The sequence below is a fragment of the Hyla sarda genome, chromosome 11 (genome assembly GCF_029499605.1).
Source record: "Hyla sarda isolate aHylSar1 chromosome 11, aHylSar1.hap1, whole genome shotgun sequence".
NCBI lineage: Eukaryota > Metazoa > Chordata > Amphibia > Anura > Hylidae > Hyla > Hyla sarda.
The window spans coordinates 84934819-84948024 of NC_079199.1; the positions used below are offsets into that span (position 1 = coordinate 84934819).

Here is a 13206-nt window from a genome sequence, read left to right on the forward strand (position 1 = left end):
CCCACACTAAACCTGATACACCGGGTTATAGTGCGAGTGAACAGGAGACCGATGCGGGGTCTCTGACCAAGATACGTACCTCCAGTCCGGAGCGGTGTCCCTCTGAAAGTCTGCTTCTATCTTCGCTGCATTGCATGCTGGGGGCGGGCCCGCCGGGTGAATTTGATTGTTCACTGTTGAATTTCTTAGTCAGAGACCCCGCATCAGTCTCCTGTTCACCCGGGTTTAGTGTGGGTGAACAGGATGACCATTTTCCTTTAAGGCCCAAAGGAATTGCAGGGGAAGGGGTTAATATCTATTTAGCCCCATAATAATAATAATAATAAACAGAAAAACACATTTTTTTTTTTTATTTATTCATTTTTGTGAACTCTCTACAAGAAACACTGAATTTTCTTTATGTACAGTTTAATACTATTTGGCGACACACAGGCGTTTCCATGGTTTACCAGTCTTGTGGTGGGGGCAGTACACAGCTGGGGTCTGGTAGATCTTCTTACACCTGAGAGCTTATTTTCTTGCCCATCTGGGGATCATGTTTTGAACCCCCCATACAGCCGGGGCTTTTACCAACTGTTGGGTTTTCTTCCCATTGTTGAGGTGTCTTGGCCTGGATGGACAACGCATGAACAGGTCCGGCCAATTCCTCTTTCAGTAAATCATTGACAAGTCTGTGGCGCTGAATGAGAGACTTTCCACTGAACACATCAGATACCACCACCACTTTAAAGTGGGTTTCCGACCCGGGAGGCACAGCATGCATGTAGCTCTCATTATGCACCTCTAGGTGGCAGGGTTCCAAGTTCTGAGTCAGTTTGGCCTTGATTGAAGTCTCCACAGGCTTCTCCATGTTAGGTAATCCTGAATATTTGGATGTTAAATTGGAGAAGACACGTCTACAAGACTGGAGAAGACGTGTCGGGAGCATCAGCGCTGAGCTTAACAGCTGGAACCAAAAACAGTATGAAGACTTGGTAAACTACTAGACAGAAAAAAATATTAAAACTATGTTATAGGGAACCTGTCATTATCTTTATAGTGCCTGAACCAGGAGTCATTGGGGCGGTCCCTGTCAGCCTCTCCCCACCCCATCAGTCTTTATTGATAGATCTCTCTTTTCATCCAGATAAGGAGAAATCTATCTATCAAAGCCAAAGCAGGGGTCAGAATCCACTGGGGACCACCCCAGACTTGTGGTTCAGAAGAGACTGCTATAATTTACTCCTAAAAGGTAACACCTGTGGCATAAACAGGGGCAAATTAATGGGGAAACTAAGGGGAACATCATATGGGGGAACAGGGGCAGAAGTACTGAAATTATAATTTTTTTTAAACCTAGTTCAGAGACGCTAAATGGGCCACTTGGGGCAGAGGCTCTAAAGGTCACTTTTCATTATCATCCATATTAGTTTTAATCAACAGGGGATTGGGTGCTGAGCTGCCCAGCGATCACTAAAAACAGTGTCTGCATTTATAGAAAGCCTCGGTTTTTCTATTAAAGGAGTACTCCAGTGCAGGAACACTTATCCCCTATCTAAAGGATAGGGAATAAGTGTATGATCGCGGAGGTCCGACCACTATGACCCACCCCAATCTTCTGCACGGCACCCTGGAAGTCCCCAGGAAGAGACCCCCGTACGGAGCGGCAGCAGACACGCCCCCTCTTTGCATATCTATGGGAGAGGTGGAGATACCCAAATGCTGTATCTCCAGCTCTCCCATAGAAATACATGGAGGGGACATGTCGGCTGATGCTTCGTGTGGGGGTCCACATGCCCCCTTCCTTGGGACTGCCAGAGTGCCGTGTAGGAGATGGTGGTCGGACCCCCCGCGATGAGACACTTCTCCCCTATCCTTTGGATAGTGAATAAGTGTTCCTGCACCAAAGTATTCCTTTAAAATGATACATAACCTACCTCGAGGTTATCCAGCAATGGAAAAACACACGTGTCTGCAGCTTGGGTCTGGTATTCCAATTTGGCTCCTATCACTTTAATGGAAGTAAGCTGCAAAAAACACACAACCTGCAGACATTTATGGCACAGTTTTTCTAAAGAAATCAGCTCTGTTCTGATAATGTTGGATCACCCCTTTAATGGGCCTGCCTGGGGCAAAGCCTTTACAGGACATACCAAAAATTATGTGGCGTCAAATTCAAATTCGCAGCATATCAGATTTGGTGGGGAATATTCTGCCAATTTACTGTGGATTTGCCAATCCCTTCAATGACAAAGTTACAATCTGCAATTCGTTTGCACTGTGGTGTATTTTGCTGCAAAACCACAAGATTAGATTTTTAGGGGACGTTCACACATACAGGATCCCGTGCAGATTTGATGCGCAGGATTTATAACTGCAGATTAGAAGCTGTGCTCAGTCATTTAGTTTACACTGAAATCTGCAGCAGAAAATCTGCGTACGTGTAAACATACCCTAAAACACATGAAAGTCAATTACAGGCTTCACTCTGCTCCCTAGATGACTGGTAGTAACAAGGCCTGCCACCTAAGCCAATCACCGGCTGCCGCCATTGGCTGAGCGAGAAGGTCCCGATCCAGCAGGAGCAAGAGGTGAGCAGAGGGGGGACCAGAAGTTGCCCGGAATGGGAGCTGCTGGGGACTGAGGTAGGTCACGATCCCAGAATAACCATTTAAAGGGGTACTCCGCTGCTCAGCATTTGGAACAAACCGTTTTGAACTATGGCGCCGGGAGCTCATGACCTCATAGCCCCGCCCCCTCATGATGTCACGCCAGCCCCTTCAATGCAAGTCTATGGGAGGGGGCGTGACGACTGTCACGCCCCCTCTTATAAACTTGCATTCAAGGGGCGGGGCGTGATGTCATGAGGGGCAGGGTGTGATGTCATGAGGGGCAGGGTGTGATGTCACAAGCTCCCGGCGCCAGCATTCTGATGTTTGTTCCAAACCCTGAGTACCCCTTTAAGGCTATGTTTACACGGTGGAATGTGCGCATGGAAATTTTCGTGTGGACATTCCACAGACCGCAGAGCCCCAGCAGAACATGCTCAGAAATATGCAGTCTAATAGAGGGCAATGTATTTCCGAGCGGAATCCGCAAAAACATTAAACAGGTTCAACGTTTTGCGGATGCCGGAAACAGGAAGTTGCTGCCGTAGAAATTCTGCCGTGTGAGCAGAGCAGCAGAATCCCATAGAAATGAATGGGACAGGGGCTGCTGCGAAATGTCCATGTGGAATTCCGCACAGACATTCTGCCGTGTGAACATACACTAAGGGTCTATTCACACGGCGGAATTTCTGCCTCAAATTAAAGCCCATAGACTTCTATAGGATTCCGCACTCCCAGAAGAGTGAATGGGAGTGCGGAATCCCATAGAAGTCTGTGGGCTTTAATTTAAAATGTGTGTGAATAGACCCTCACTCTGCTGCCTGGTTAATCCACCGGCAAAGTAAATTCATACTGTTAACTATTCCCTCCCCAGGGCGTATGGGTATATCCTGAGAGGGGAAACTGGCTTTGGAGGGGGATTCTAACATAATCTCACTTTGTACCAGGCTGATACCGATAGCCAGGGCTATACGCCCCTATGAATAAACCAAAGTGTTAAAAATAGTAACCTAATAAATAACCTAATAAATGTATAATAATAAAAAAAAAACCTGTCCAAAAAAAGTTTGAATATAGTTTGAACAATATATTCTCTATGCCTCCATACCAGACTTTCATGTACTTAATTTATGTTTATTGTATTGTTTTTTGTATTTAAACCTCTTATCTTATGTATTAGTGCACTAGAACGAATGCAGATTTAAAATAAAAATAATAAAATGTTTTTTTTTTTGTTTAGTTTTTTTGTATAATCTGCGTAATCCACACCAAAATCCACATCATAAAAGACACACTGCAATTTTCTACTGTGGACAATCCTACACAATTCTGCGTGTGACCATGCCCTAAATGGCAACAGCTGGGGCAGGGTGCATCCGGGGCATGGGGTGCATCGGAAGCAGAGGGCTCTTGGGGTTGCATAAGGATAAAGGGGCAGAGGGTGCATGGTGGTTCTAGGGAGCACATAAGGGTGCACATCCAGGGGCAGGGGCTCTTAGGAGTGTATCCGGGGGCTCTAGGGGGCGCAACCGGGGGGCAGAGGGCTTTTGGGGTTGCATAAGGATAAAGGGGCAGAGGGCTCGGGGTGCATGGTGGTTCTAGGGGGCACATAAGGGTGCACATCAAGGGGCAGGGGCTCTTAGGAGTGTATCCGGGGGGCTCTAGGGGGTGCAACCGGGGGGCAGAGGGCTTTTGGGGTTGCATAAGGATAGAGGGGCAGAGGGCTCTAGGGGGGCACACAAGGGGGGCAGGGGGTGCATGGGGGTTCTAGGGGGCACATAAGGGTGCACATCCAGGGGCAGGGGCTCTTAGGAGTGTATCCGGGGGCTCTAGGGGTCGCAACCGGGGGCAGAGGGCTCTTGGGGTTGCATAAGGATAAAGGGGAAGAGAGCTTTAGGGGGCATATAAGGGGGCAGGGGTGAAAGCTCTAGGGGGCAAGGCTGCTTTAGGGGGCGCATAAGGGAGGAAGGGGGCACATCCAGGGGCAGGGGCTCTAAGGAGCGTATTCGGGGGCTCCAGGGGGCGCATCCGGGGACAGGGGCTCCTATGTCTTCTATTGGCCACTTTAACCCAGCCCACTAAACAGCTGTCATGGCAACAGAACACCTTCCAGGAGGGGCTTCATAACCCCATTAGGGGTCGGTTTGGGGGATTGTTGTAGCAGGACACAGTAAGTAAGAGGCAGCTTACATTCTGCTCTGCAACAAATACATCAACCATAACCGATAATGCAAGAATCAACTACTCCAACTCCACTCCAGCATGTCAAGGGTTAAAGCAGCGGTCACAGACCGACCCCCCACACTTACAGCTCACAGCACTGTCCTTGCAGCCTTTACCCGGAAGTCCCATTGCATGCTGGGAAATGTAGTTGAAATTGCAGCACTAAGAACCACAGTTCCCATAATGCAACTTGGGGGCAACGTCCTCTTTACGCACAAGGCTGGATTCACAAGTGGCGCCCCCAAGCGGCGGTGTGCCGAGCGGCAGAGGGGCGAGCTGTTTGTCAAATTCTCCCCCCCACTCCCTCACCTTGCGGCCGCAATGTTTCCACCCGGTCTAACCACTATAATATCCTAAAAATTTGACAGGCGTTGCAGTTTCTAGTTTTCACCACTAGATGGCAGGCGCGCCCCACTTGTGTGCAGTGCAATGGCTGCTCTGAAGCTTATACGAAACTGAAAGGAAAATGTCAGATCTAACTCTTTGTTGTCCATAGCAACCAATTACAACCCAGCTTCCATGCCTCATATTGCTCTGGTACAGTGTTTCCAAAACAGGGTGCCTCCAACTGTTGCAACACTACAACTCCCAGCATGCCCGGACAGCCAAAGGCTGTCCGGGCATGCTGGGAGTTGTAGTGTTGCAACAGTTGGAGGCACCCTGTTTGGTAAACATTGCTCTGGTAAAATGAAAGCAGAGCTGTGATTGGTTGCTACGGGCAACAACGCATCATACTATAGGACTGCGCTAGTCTTAAAGCGTAACTCTCCCACCCATTCTGCAGTTACGCTCCAGCGCAAAATAGGCGTGGCGTGGTACCGCTTTACCATCCAGCGTGTTCAGCGTCTCTCCATGCCTAATTTAGCAGAACTGAACAGTAGACACACTTTAAGGGTACATTCCCACACGGCGTATTTGCTGCGTATTTGCTGCTGCGTATTTTATTTTCTCTGTTGAAGTCAATGGGTAGGAAAATACGCAGCACCAAATACGCAGCAAAATACGCTCTGTGGGAACGTACCCTAATAAGTAAAACTAAGCAGCAATAGAATGAACCAAATATATTGAGAGGCCCGCGCCTTCTTAGGCTGCTTTCACACTATAAAATGTATCCGTTTTAAAGATCCGTTTGAAGTTCCGTTATTAAAAAAAAAAAAAATAGAAAATCGTCCGTTAACCCCTTAAGGACCGGGGGTTTTCCGTTTTCGCACTTTCGTTTTTTGCTCCTTGCCTTTAAAAGAATCATAACTCTTTCAATCCATACGATTGCTTATTTTTTGCGCCACCAATTCTACTTTGTAATGACGTCAGTCGCTTTGCCAAAAAATCTACGGTGAAACGGAAAAAAAAAAACCATTGTGAGACAAAATTGAAAAAAAAACACGCCATTTTGTAACTTTTGGGGGCTTCCGTTTCTACGTAGTAAATTTTTCGGTAAAAATGACACCTGATCTTTATTCTGTAGGTCCATACGATTAAAATGATCCCCTACTTATATAGGTTTGATTTTTTCGTACTTCTGGAAAAAATCATAACTTCATGCAGGAAAATTAATACGTTTAAAATTGTCATCTTCTGACCCCTATAACTTTTTATTTTTCCGTGTATGGGGCGGTATGGGGGCTCATTTTTTGCGCCGGGATCTGAAGTTTTTAACGGTGCCATTTTCGCATTGATAGGACTTATTGATCGCTTTTTATTCATTTTTTCATGATATAAAAAGTGACCAAAAATGCACTATTTGGGACTTTGGAATTTTTTTGTGCGTACGCCATTGACCGGGCGGTTTAATTAATGATATATTTTTATAATTTGGACATTTCCGCATGCGGCGATACCATATATGTTTATTTTTATTTTTATTTACACTGTGTTTTTTCTTTTTTTTATGGGAAAAGGGGGGTGATTCAAACTTTTAATAGGGAAGGGGTTAAATGATCTTTATTCACTTTTTTTTTCACTTTTTTTTGCAGTGTTATAGCTCCCATAGGGACCTATAACACTGCACACACTGATCTATTACATTGATCAATGGTTTCTCATAGGAAACCAGTGATCGATGATTCTGCCGCTTGACTGCTCATGCCTGGATCTCAGCAGTCATTCGGCGATCGGACAGCGAGGAGGCAGGTAGAGACCCTCTGGCTGTCCTGTAAGCTGTTCGGGATGACAGCCCACTGAGCTAACCGGCACTTTTTACTTTCACTTTTAGCCGCGTGGCTCAGCTTTGAGCGCGCGGCTAAAATGTTAATAGCGCGCGGCACCACGATCAGTGCCGCGTGCTATTAGTGGCGGGTCCCGGCTTCACTATGACGCCGGGCCCGCCGTGATATGGCACTGTGGGTACTCATACGTCCTTGGTCCTTAAGGGGTCAGCCGCTTCAAAATCCCGCACGGCCGTTAGAAAATGCCATTATAGTCTATGGGATTTTTACGTTATCCGTTTTGACCCATTATAGCCCATTATTAATAACGGATTTTATGACGGAAGATTGTAACAGGAGAAATAGCGCAGGCTGATTTTAACCTTTTTGGGTCCATTCACAGTGAAAACATTTTGCAAGGAATTTCCTTAATTTCCTCATTGGATCCGCGCCGTTTTAAAATGGTTCGGAGCTGGCAGCAGGTTTTTGCTGCCGTTCTTCCAAAATCACCATATTCTGACCCCTATACCTTTTTTTATCTTTCTGTCTACAGAGCTGTGTGAAGCCTTGCTTTTTCACTGATAGCTTTTATTGGTATTGGTAGCTTTTATTGGGTAGATGGAACATTTTCATTGTTATATATTCCATGTTTTGTGGGATAGATATTTCTGCATTGGGTATTTTTTTTTTTTTTTAGGTTTATGACATTCACCGTACAAAATCAATAACGCTATGCGATGTAACTTTTTTTATTTTAGATTTTTATTTTATTTTATTTAAAACACAGGAAATGGGAGGTCAGGTTAAGGCAAATAATAATAATAATAAAAAAAACACTTTTACAAAATGTTTTAACTCCCTAAGAGACTTGACTATGCAATTAATGTATTCCAGTGTACTTTCATTCTGATGATCTCTGATGACAAGCTGTAAAAGAAGTATTGTGGAAGCCTCTGAGCCATGACAACTGATCGTCGCCCTGCAATTGCATTGGGGGGGGTCCATCGGAGACATGACAGTTCTACAAGATTTTGCAGGTGTCTGTGGGAATTTTTGTTCATTCATCCAGAAGAGCATATGTATGGCCAGTAGGGGTGTGAATCGCCAAGAATTTGGCGATTCGATTCGAATCGCGATACCAGTGTGGCGATTCGATATATCGCGATATATCGCGATACCGTCTAGGTGACGATACATCGCGATATATCGCCCACCTGGGAGCATTCATAGATCCCAATAGACGCCGCTGTCAGCTTTGACAGCGGCGATCTAGTACTCCGGTGCTCACTTTTCTCATGTTATCCCGTCCGGGCTGCAAAATAAAATAAAACGCACTTTATCTTACCTGCCAACGAGCCCGCGGAGCTCCGGTACAGTCCGGTACAGGTGTTCGGTCCCCGGGCTGTATTCTTCTTACTTCCTGTTAGTCCGGCACGTCACATGGAGCTTCAGCCTATCACCAGCCGCAGCGATGTCCCGCCTCCGCTGGTGATAGGCTGAAGCTCCATGTGACGTGCCGGACTAACAGGAAGTAAGAAGAATACAGCCCGGGGACCGAACACCTGTACCGGAGTGTACCGGAGCTCCGCGGGCTCGTTGGCAGGTAAGAAAAGTGCGTTTTATTAAAAATTCCACATCCCTAAAAGAATCGATTCAAAAATATTTTGAATCGATTCTGTATCGGCAAATGAAAAATCGCGATTATCGCGAGAATCGATTTTTTCTTACATCCCTAATGGCCAGTAGAGATGGACGAATCAAAGCTGACGAAGTAGAATTCCTTATGAATTTCATGAAAAATTTGATTCTGAACGAATCTGAATTTCCTTGCGCTTTTTGGTAACGAATCGCTTCATTCACTACACTTTGTGTGGGCCGGCAGGCTAAAATGGTGGCTACACATATGAGGGCATGGGGCAAGGAAGTCTGGGAAGGCGAGTAGGTGGGATCACCCTGAATCACATGGCGGCATGTAGCCTATCAGCAGCCAGCTTTGTGATGTCACAGCCCTATATATTCACCAACCGCTTTGCTGAGAGACTGTGTGTGCGCACTAATCACCGTTACTACCAATACAGATCTACAGCGGCGAATCCATTCACCTCATGCCCGCATTCATTCCGGCTAGAGAGAGCAGACACTGTGTGGTCATTGATCAGCATTACTGACAATACAGATCAGCACAGGAGAAATCCATTGACCTCAAGCCCACATCACTGCAGGCAGGCAGGGAGAGTTAAGAAGTCGTTTCATAGTCTGCCAATTGAGTTCAGAACTGGGAGCAATCCCCATTCAAAAACTGCAAGCAACCATAGTGCAGGCAGGGACAGTTCAGAGAGAGAGAGAGAGTACGCTTTTTTCTATTGCAACTGTAATGGGGTGTATTACTGTAAAAAAATATCTTTAATCTCTTCAGTTGTGACGCCATGTGGTCTCCCGACCCTGCTGCCACATCCAGACTCTGCGGCAGTGATTGTAAGGGTGCGTTCACACGGAGTAAATGAAGAGTAATTCACGCCGAAAAATTTACGAGCAGAAAAAATAATGTTATTTTTGCGCGAAATTCGCGCGCAATTCGCTCGTAATTTGCGCAGAATTGTGTGCGGAAATGGGGGAGAAAGAAGTGAAGGGCTTTTCAGCCATTTCCATGTGAATTCCGCACGAATTCCGTGCAAATTTGGAATTTTTTTTTACCATTGACTTCAATTGATTTCTGCTAGTGGATTCTGCTTGAATGAAAGGAATTCAGCTTCGGAATTCTGCTAGCAGAATTTCCGCAGTGTGAACAGGCCAGCAGAAATAACATTAAAGTCAATGGGCAGAGGAGATGTGCAATCATTTGGAGCGGAGAATTCAAGAGGAATTACTCGAGTAAATTCCTCTTGAATTACTCCGTGTGAACGCACCCTTATAGTAACGCCTGTAATCTGCTCATACTGAATAACAAGACGACGAGATTACATATAAAATAACGTATATATATGCTAACCTGATAACAAAAGATCCCAGCAAATCAAAATTAGAAAAAATGGGGAAGTGCCTAAAATTATGTTTTATTGATATGCATTAAAATTCACCAAAGAAAAAGAAAAATGTGATTCCCAAATAGTGCACAGTAACTGATCAAATTGACCACGTATCGCATTCAGTCATGTGAAAACTCGCATTGTTAGACAGTCATGCAGAACTCAATTAGCTGAATGCTAACATGCACTATATACCAACGATAATAATGCAGCACCTTTTATAAAGCAATGCAGTCATCATTTTACCAATAGCAACCAAAATACGCATACCTTGCAGTATATGATCACACTACTGCAATGTTTACTTATTCCCAACGTAAGTTTCTGTCCGCCTGTGCATGCATCCTCAGGGGATCTCAAATTCTTAGAGCATAATAGTTTCAAAGGGTATACTATGGTAGGAATAGACACACAACGCAAATACCGTATAATAAAGAATATATGACACAAATACTGTGTACGGTAAGTCTCTATTGCCTTGCTGCCCTTATAGCGCAGGAATAAGCAGCGCAAATAAACATATGATAATCCATTGTCCAGCTGCCCATGTTGCTCAAAAATGAGCAACACAGGTAAGTATAGATATATAGAATTATAGGTATATGTGAACCCAAATGCCATACAGGTATCAGCAGTCGTCAGGGTGGCTCCAATCTGCAAACAAAACACAAATATACATAGAGTGTAAGTGGTAACTCAGTATCGTAACCGTCAACTATGGACGCATCAGTGCAGGTACTATTGGCATAAGTCAAAATGGTCAGTGACAAAACTCAATACTATTCATATATGATAATTAGTGTGTCTAATAAAACACTTTGATAGAAAAATATTAAATAGAAAAAGATAATATTGTATATGGCTTTACCACAATGGGATAAGCCAGCACAATGGCATTAAATTAATAAACTAAATATTTCGCAAAATCAGATGGGTCACAAGGGTTAAACAGTAATCAGCGCAAGGGAAAGAAGGTCTCCGATGTTTAAATTAGTGTAAACAGTATACAGTGGTCCCTCAACATACGATGGTAATTCGTTCCAAGCGACCCATAGTGGGGACCTCGGGTACTATCTTGCCCTATATTCCCTACATAATAGCCCTAGTCCCAACACGGCGGGGGCACCCTTAAAAGGGTGGTACCGTAGGTCTGGAACCTCCTAATTGGACCCTAATAGTCCCTATCTATGAGGGTATGCTGTCTCATGGGCTGACTACAGCCCCCCCTATCTAGGAAAATACCCTCAAACCGACTCCTCCCGTGAATAGCCTCTCCTCCAGGGATGTTCACTGACTACAAATCTAAATAAAGGGGACATATGTGAGTCCCCAGCACACTTGCTATGTGTGTTGCGGCAAGACAAAGTGTTCTACACCCCTATTGAGGATCTCTGTAGCCTGGAAATTTGCTGCGAATATATTCTGATCGAACCAAATTTTTTCAGAAAATTAATCCAATCGGCCAAATCGAATTTTGTGAAAAATCCGCCCATCTCTAATGGCCAGACACTCATGTTGGTGGAAAGTTTCTAGTTCACAGTGTCTGTTCTAGTGTCTGACCTTACTTTGGGTGTCGTGCTGGAACAGAAATGGGCCGAACCTAAACTGTGCCCACAAAGTTGGAAGCATATAATTGTCCAAAATGTCTTGGTATGCTAAAGCATTTCCTTTACTGGAACTAAGGGGCCTAGGCCGATCCATGAAAAACCCAATAGCATTGTCTCTCCTTCACCAAACTTTACAGCTGGCACAGTGCAGTCAGGCAGGTAAAATTCTTCTGGCATTTACCAAACCTAGTCTCATCCATTAGACGCCAGATAGAGAAGCGCGATCCATCACTCCACAGAACACATTTCCTCTACTCCAGAGTCCAGTTGTGGTGTGCTCCCACCACATCCCAGTTTTTGGGCTGATTTTGATGCCAGATGAGGGTTTTGTCTCATCTTGATTATTGAGTCAGCAGAGCGATGGAGACTTTTTTGCACTATGTGGCTCAGAACTTGGTGACCTCGCTCTTTAACAATTGCTGTGGTTCCTTAATACTTTCACTTCTCAATACTTCCCCTCACAGCTGATGATAGAAGATCCAGGAGAGAAGAAATTTCACATAAGTTCATCAGTAACTCCTATTAGAGGACCACACTGGAATTCAGAGAGCTCTTTAGAACAGACTATTCTTTTAGAAATGTTTTTAAATACATTATAGATAGAAATGAGACAAAAAGATATCATTAGATAGATATGAGGTTACAGAAAAGACGTGATATGATAAAGAGATAGATAGAAATGAGATAGATAGGTCGATAGGTCGATAGATATAGATGATAGATCACGCTCAGTGGCATGACATAGGACGCAACGGCTCTTTGCCTCTCCTGGGAACTACCCCGCCGGAGGGATTAAACTGTTTGCGGGTCTCAGCAATATGGATTCCGGTCACTCTACCATCACTAGAGGTTCTCTGGTAACTGTGACTGACTTTCCTCCCCGATGTGTGGGCTTGTGCTTGCGTGCTGGAAGCGCAGGACGGAAGGTCTGATCCCGCTGCCCCTCCCCCCTAGGGAGCGGGAAAATGGCACAGTCCATTGGGCAAGCGGTCAGGCGCTGAAGACATCCGCGTGCTCGGAGAAGCATGTGAGGGAAGCAGGCGGCATGGCGGGATGCCTCCGCAGTGAGCCTCTCCTCACACCTGGCTTATCGAGCTGACTGCAGTGCAGACAACAGGAGGAGATTTGCATGGGGACAGGAACCTTCAGGACCGCTGGGACTATATCCTGATCCAGGTGTGGGACTCTGATGTGAGGGCCGGTGTAGTACAGCCTGCAGGGACCTTCGCCTCACAGTAGTGCATATTTTAACAGCTAACTGTCAGGTACAGATCAATTGTTTTAAGGCTAACCTGGGACTGTGGAGGATGGAAGAGAGTAGCAATTGACTTAACTTTACTATAAATCTTTAAATGGCACCAAAAGCAGCTTAGAGCAAATCTGGCGGAGCGGGGAACCAGGGTGGCTCACCTAATATGAGCCGAATGGATAAATTCCTTAAATCACCACCCACTGCAGATAAGACACGTGCAAATAGGGCTCAAGGGGCCGTAAGTGGGGAAGCAACGAACACTGTTTCAAGATTTGCCATTTTAGAGGTGGAGGAGGTTCATAAATGCAACATGGGAGCCCAGAACCTGCAGGTTCAAATAGGTTCAATAACCACCGACCTCTCTCT

General features: G+C 45.3%; 1 protein-coding gene across 2 annotated transcripts; it reads right to left on the reverse strand.

Annotated features, from left to right (window-relative positions):
* Nucleotides 1–335: 335 nt before the first annotated feature.
* BOLA1 (bolA family member 1) lies at nt 336–4877 on the reverse strand. 2 transcript variants are annotated; one of them, XM_056545554.1, is made up of 3 exons: nt 4779–4877; nt 1917–2006; nt 336–946 (listed from the first exon to the last, which is right to left on the reverse strand). In XM_056545554.1, the coding sequence occupies exons 1-3, from the start codon at nt 4806–4808 to the stop codon at nt 497–499; spliced, it is 570 nt and encodes a 189-aa protein (XP_056401529.1). In that variant the 5' UTR covers nt 4809–4877; the 3' UTR covers nt 336–496. The 2 variants fall into 2 exon arrangements, with proteins under 2 accessions (XP_056401529.1, XP_056401528.1); XM_056545553.1 differs by having other exon boundaries at nt 1917–2024; nt 4779–4823.
* Between the last annotated feature and the right edge of the window lie 8329 nt (nt 4878–13206).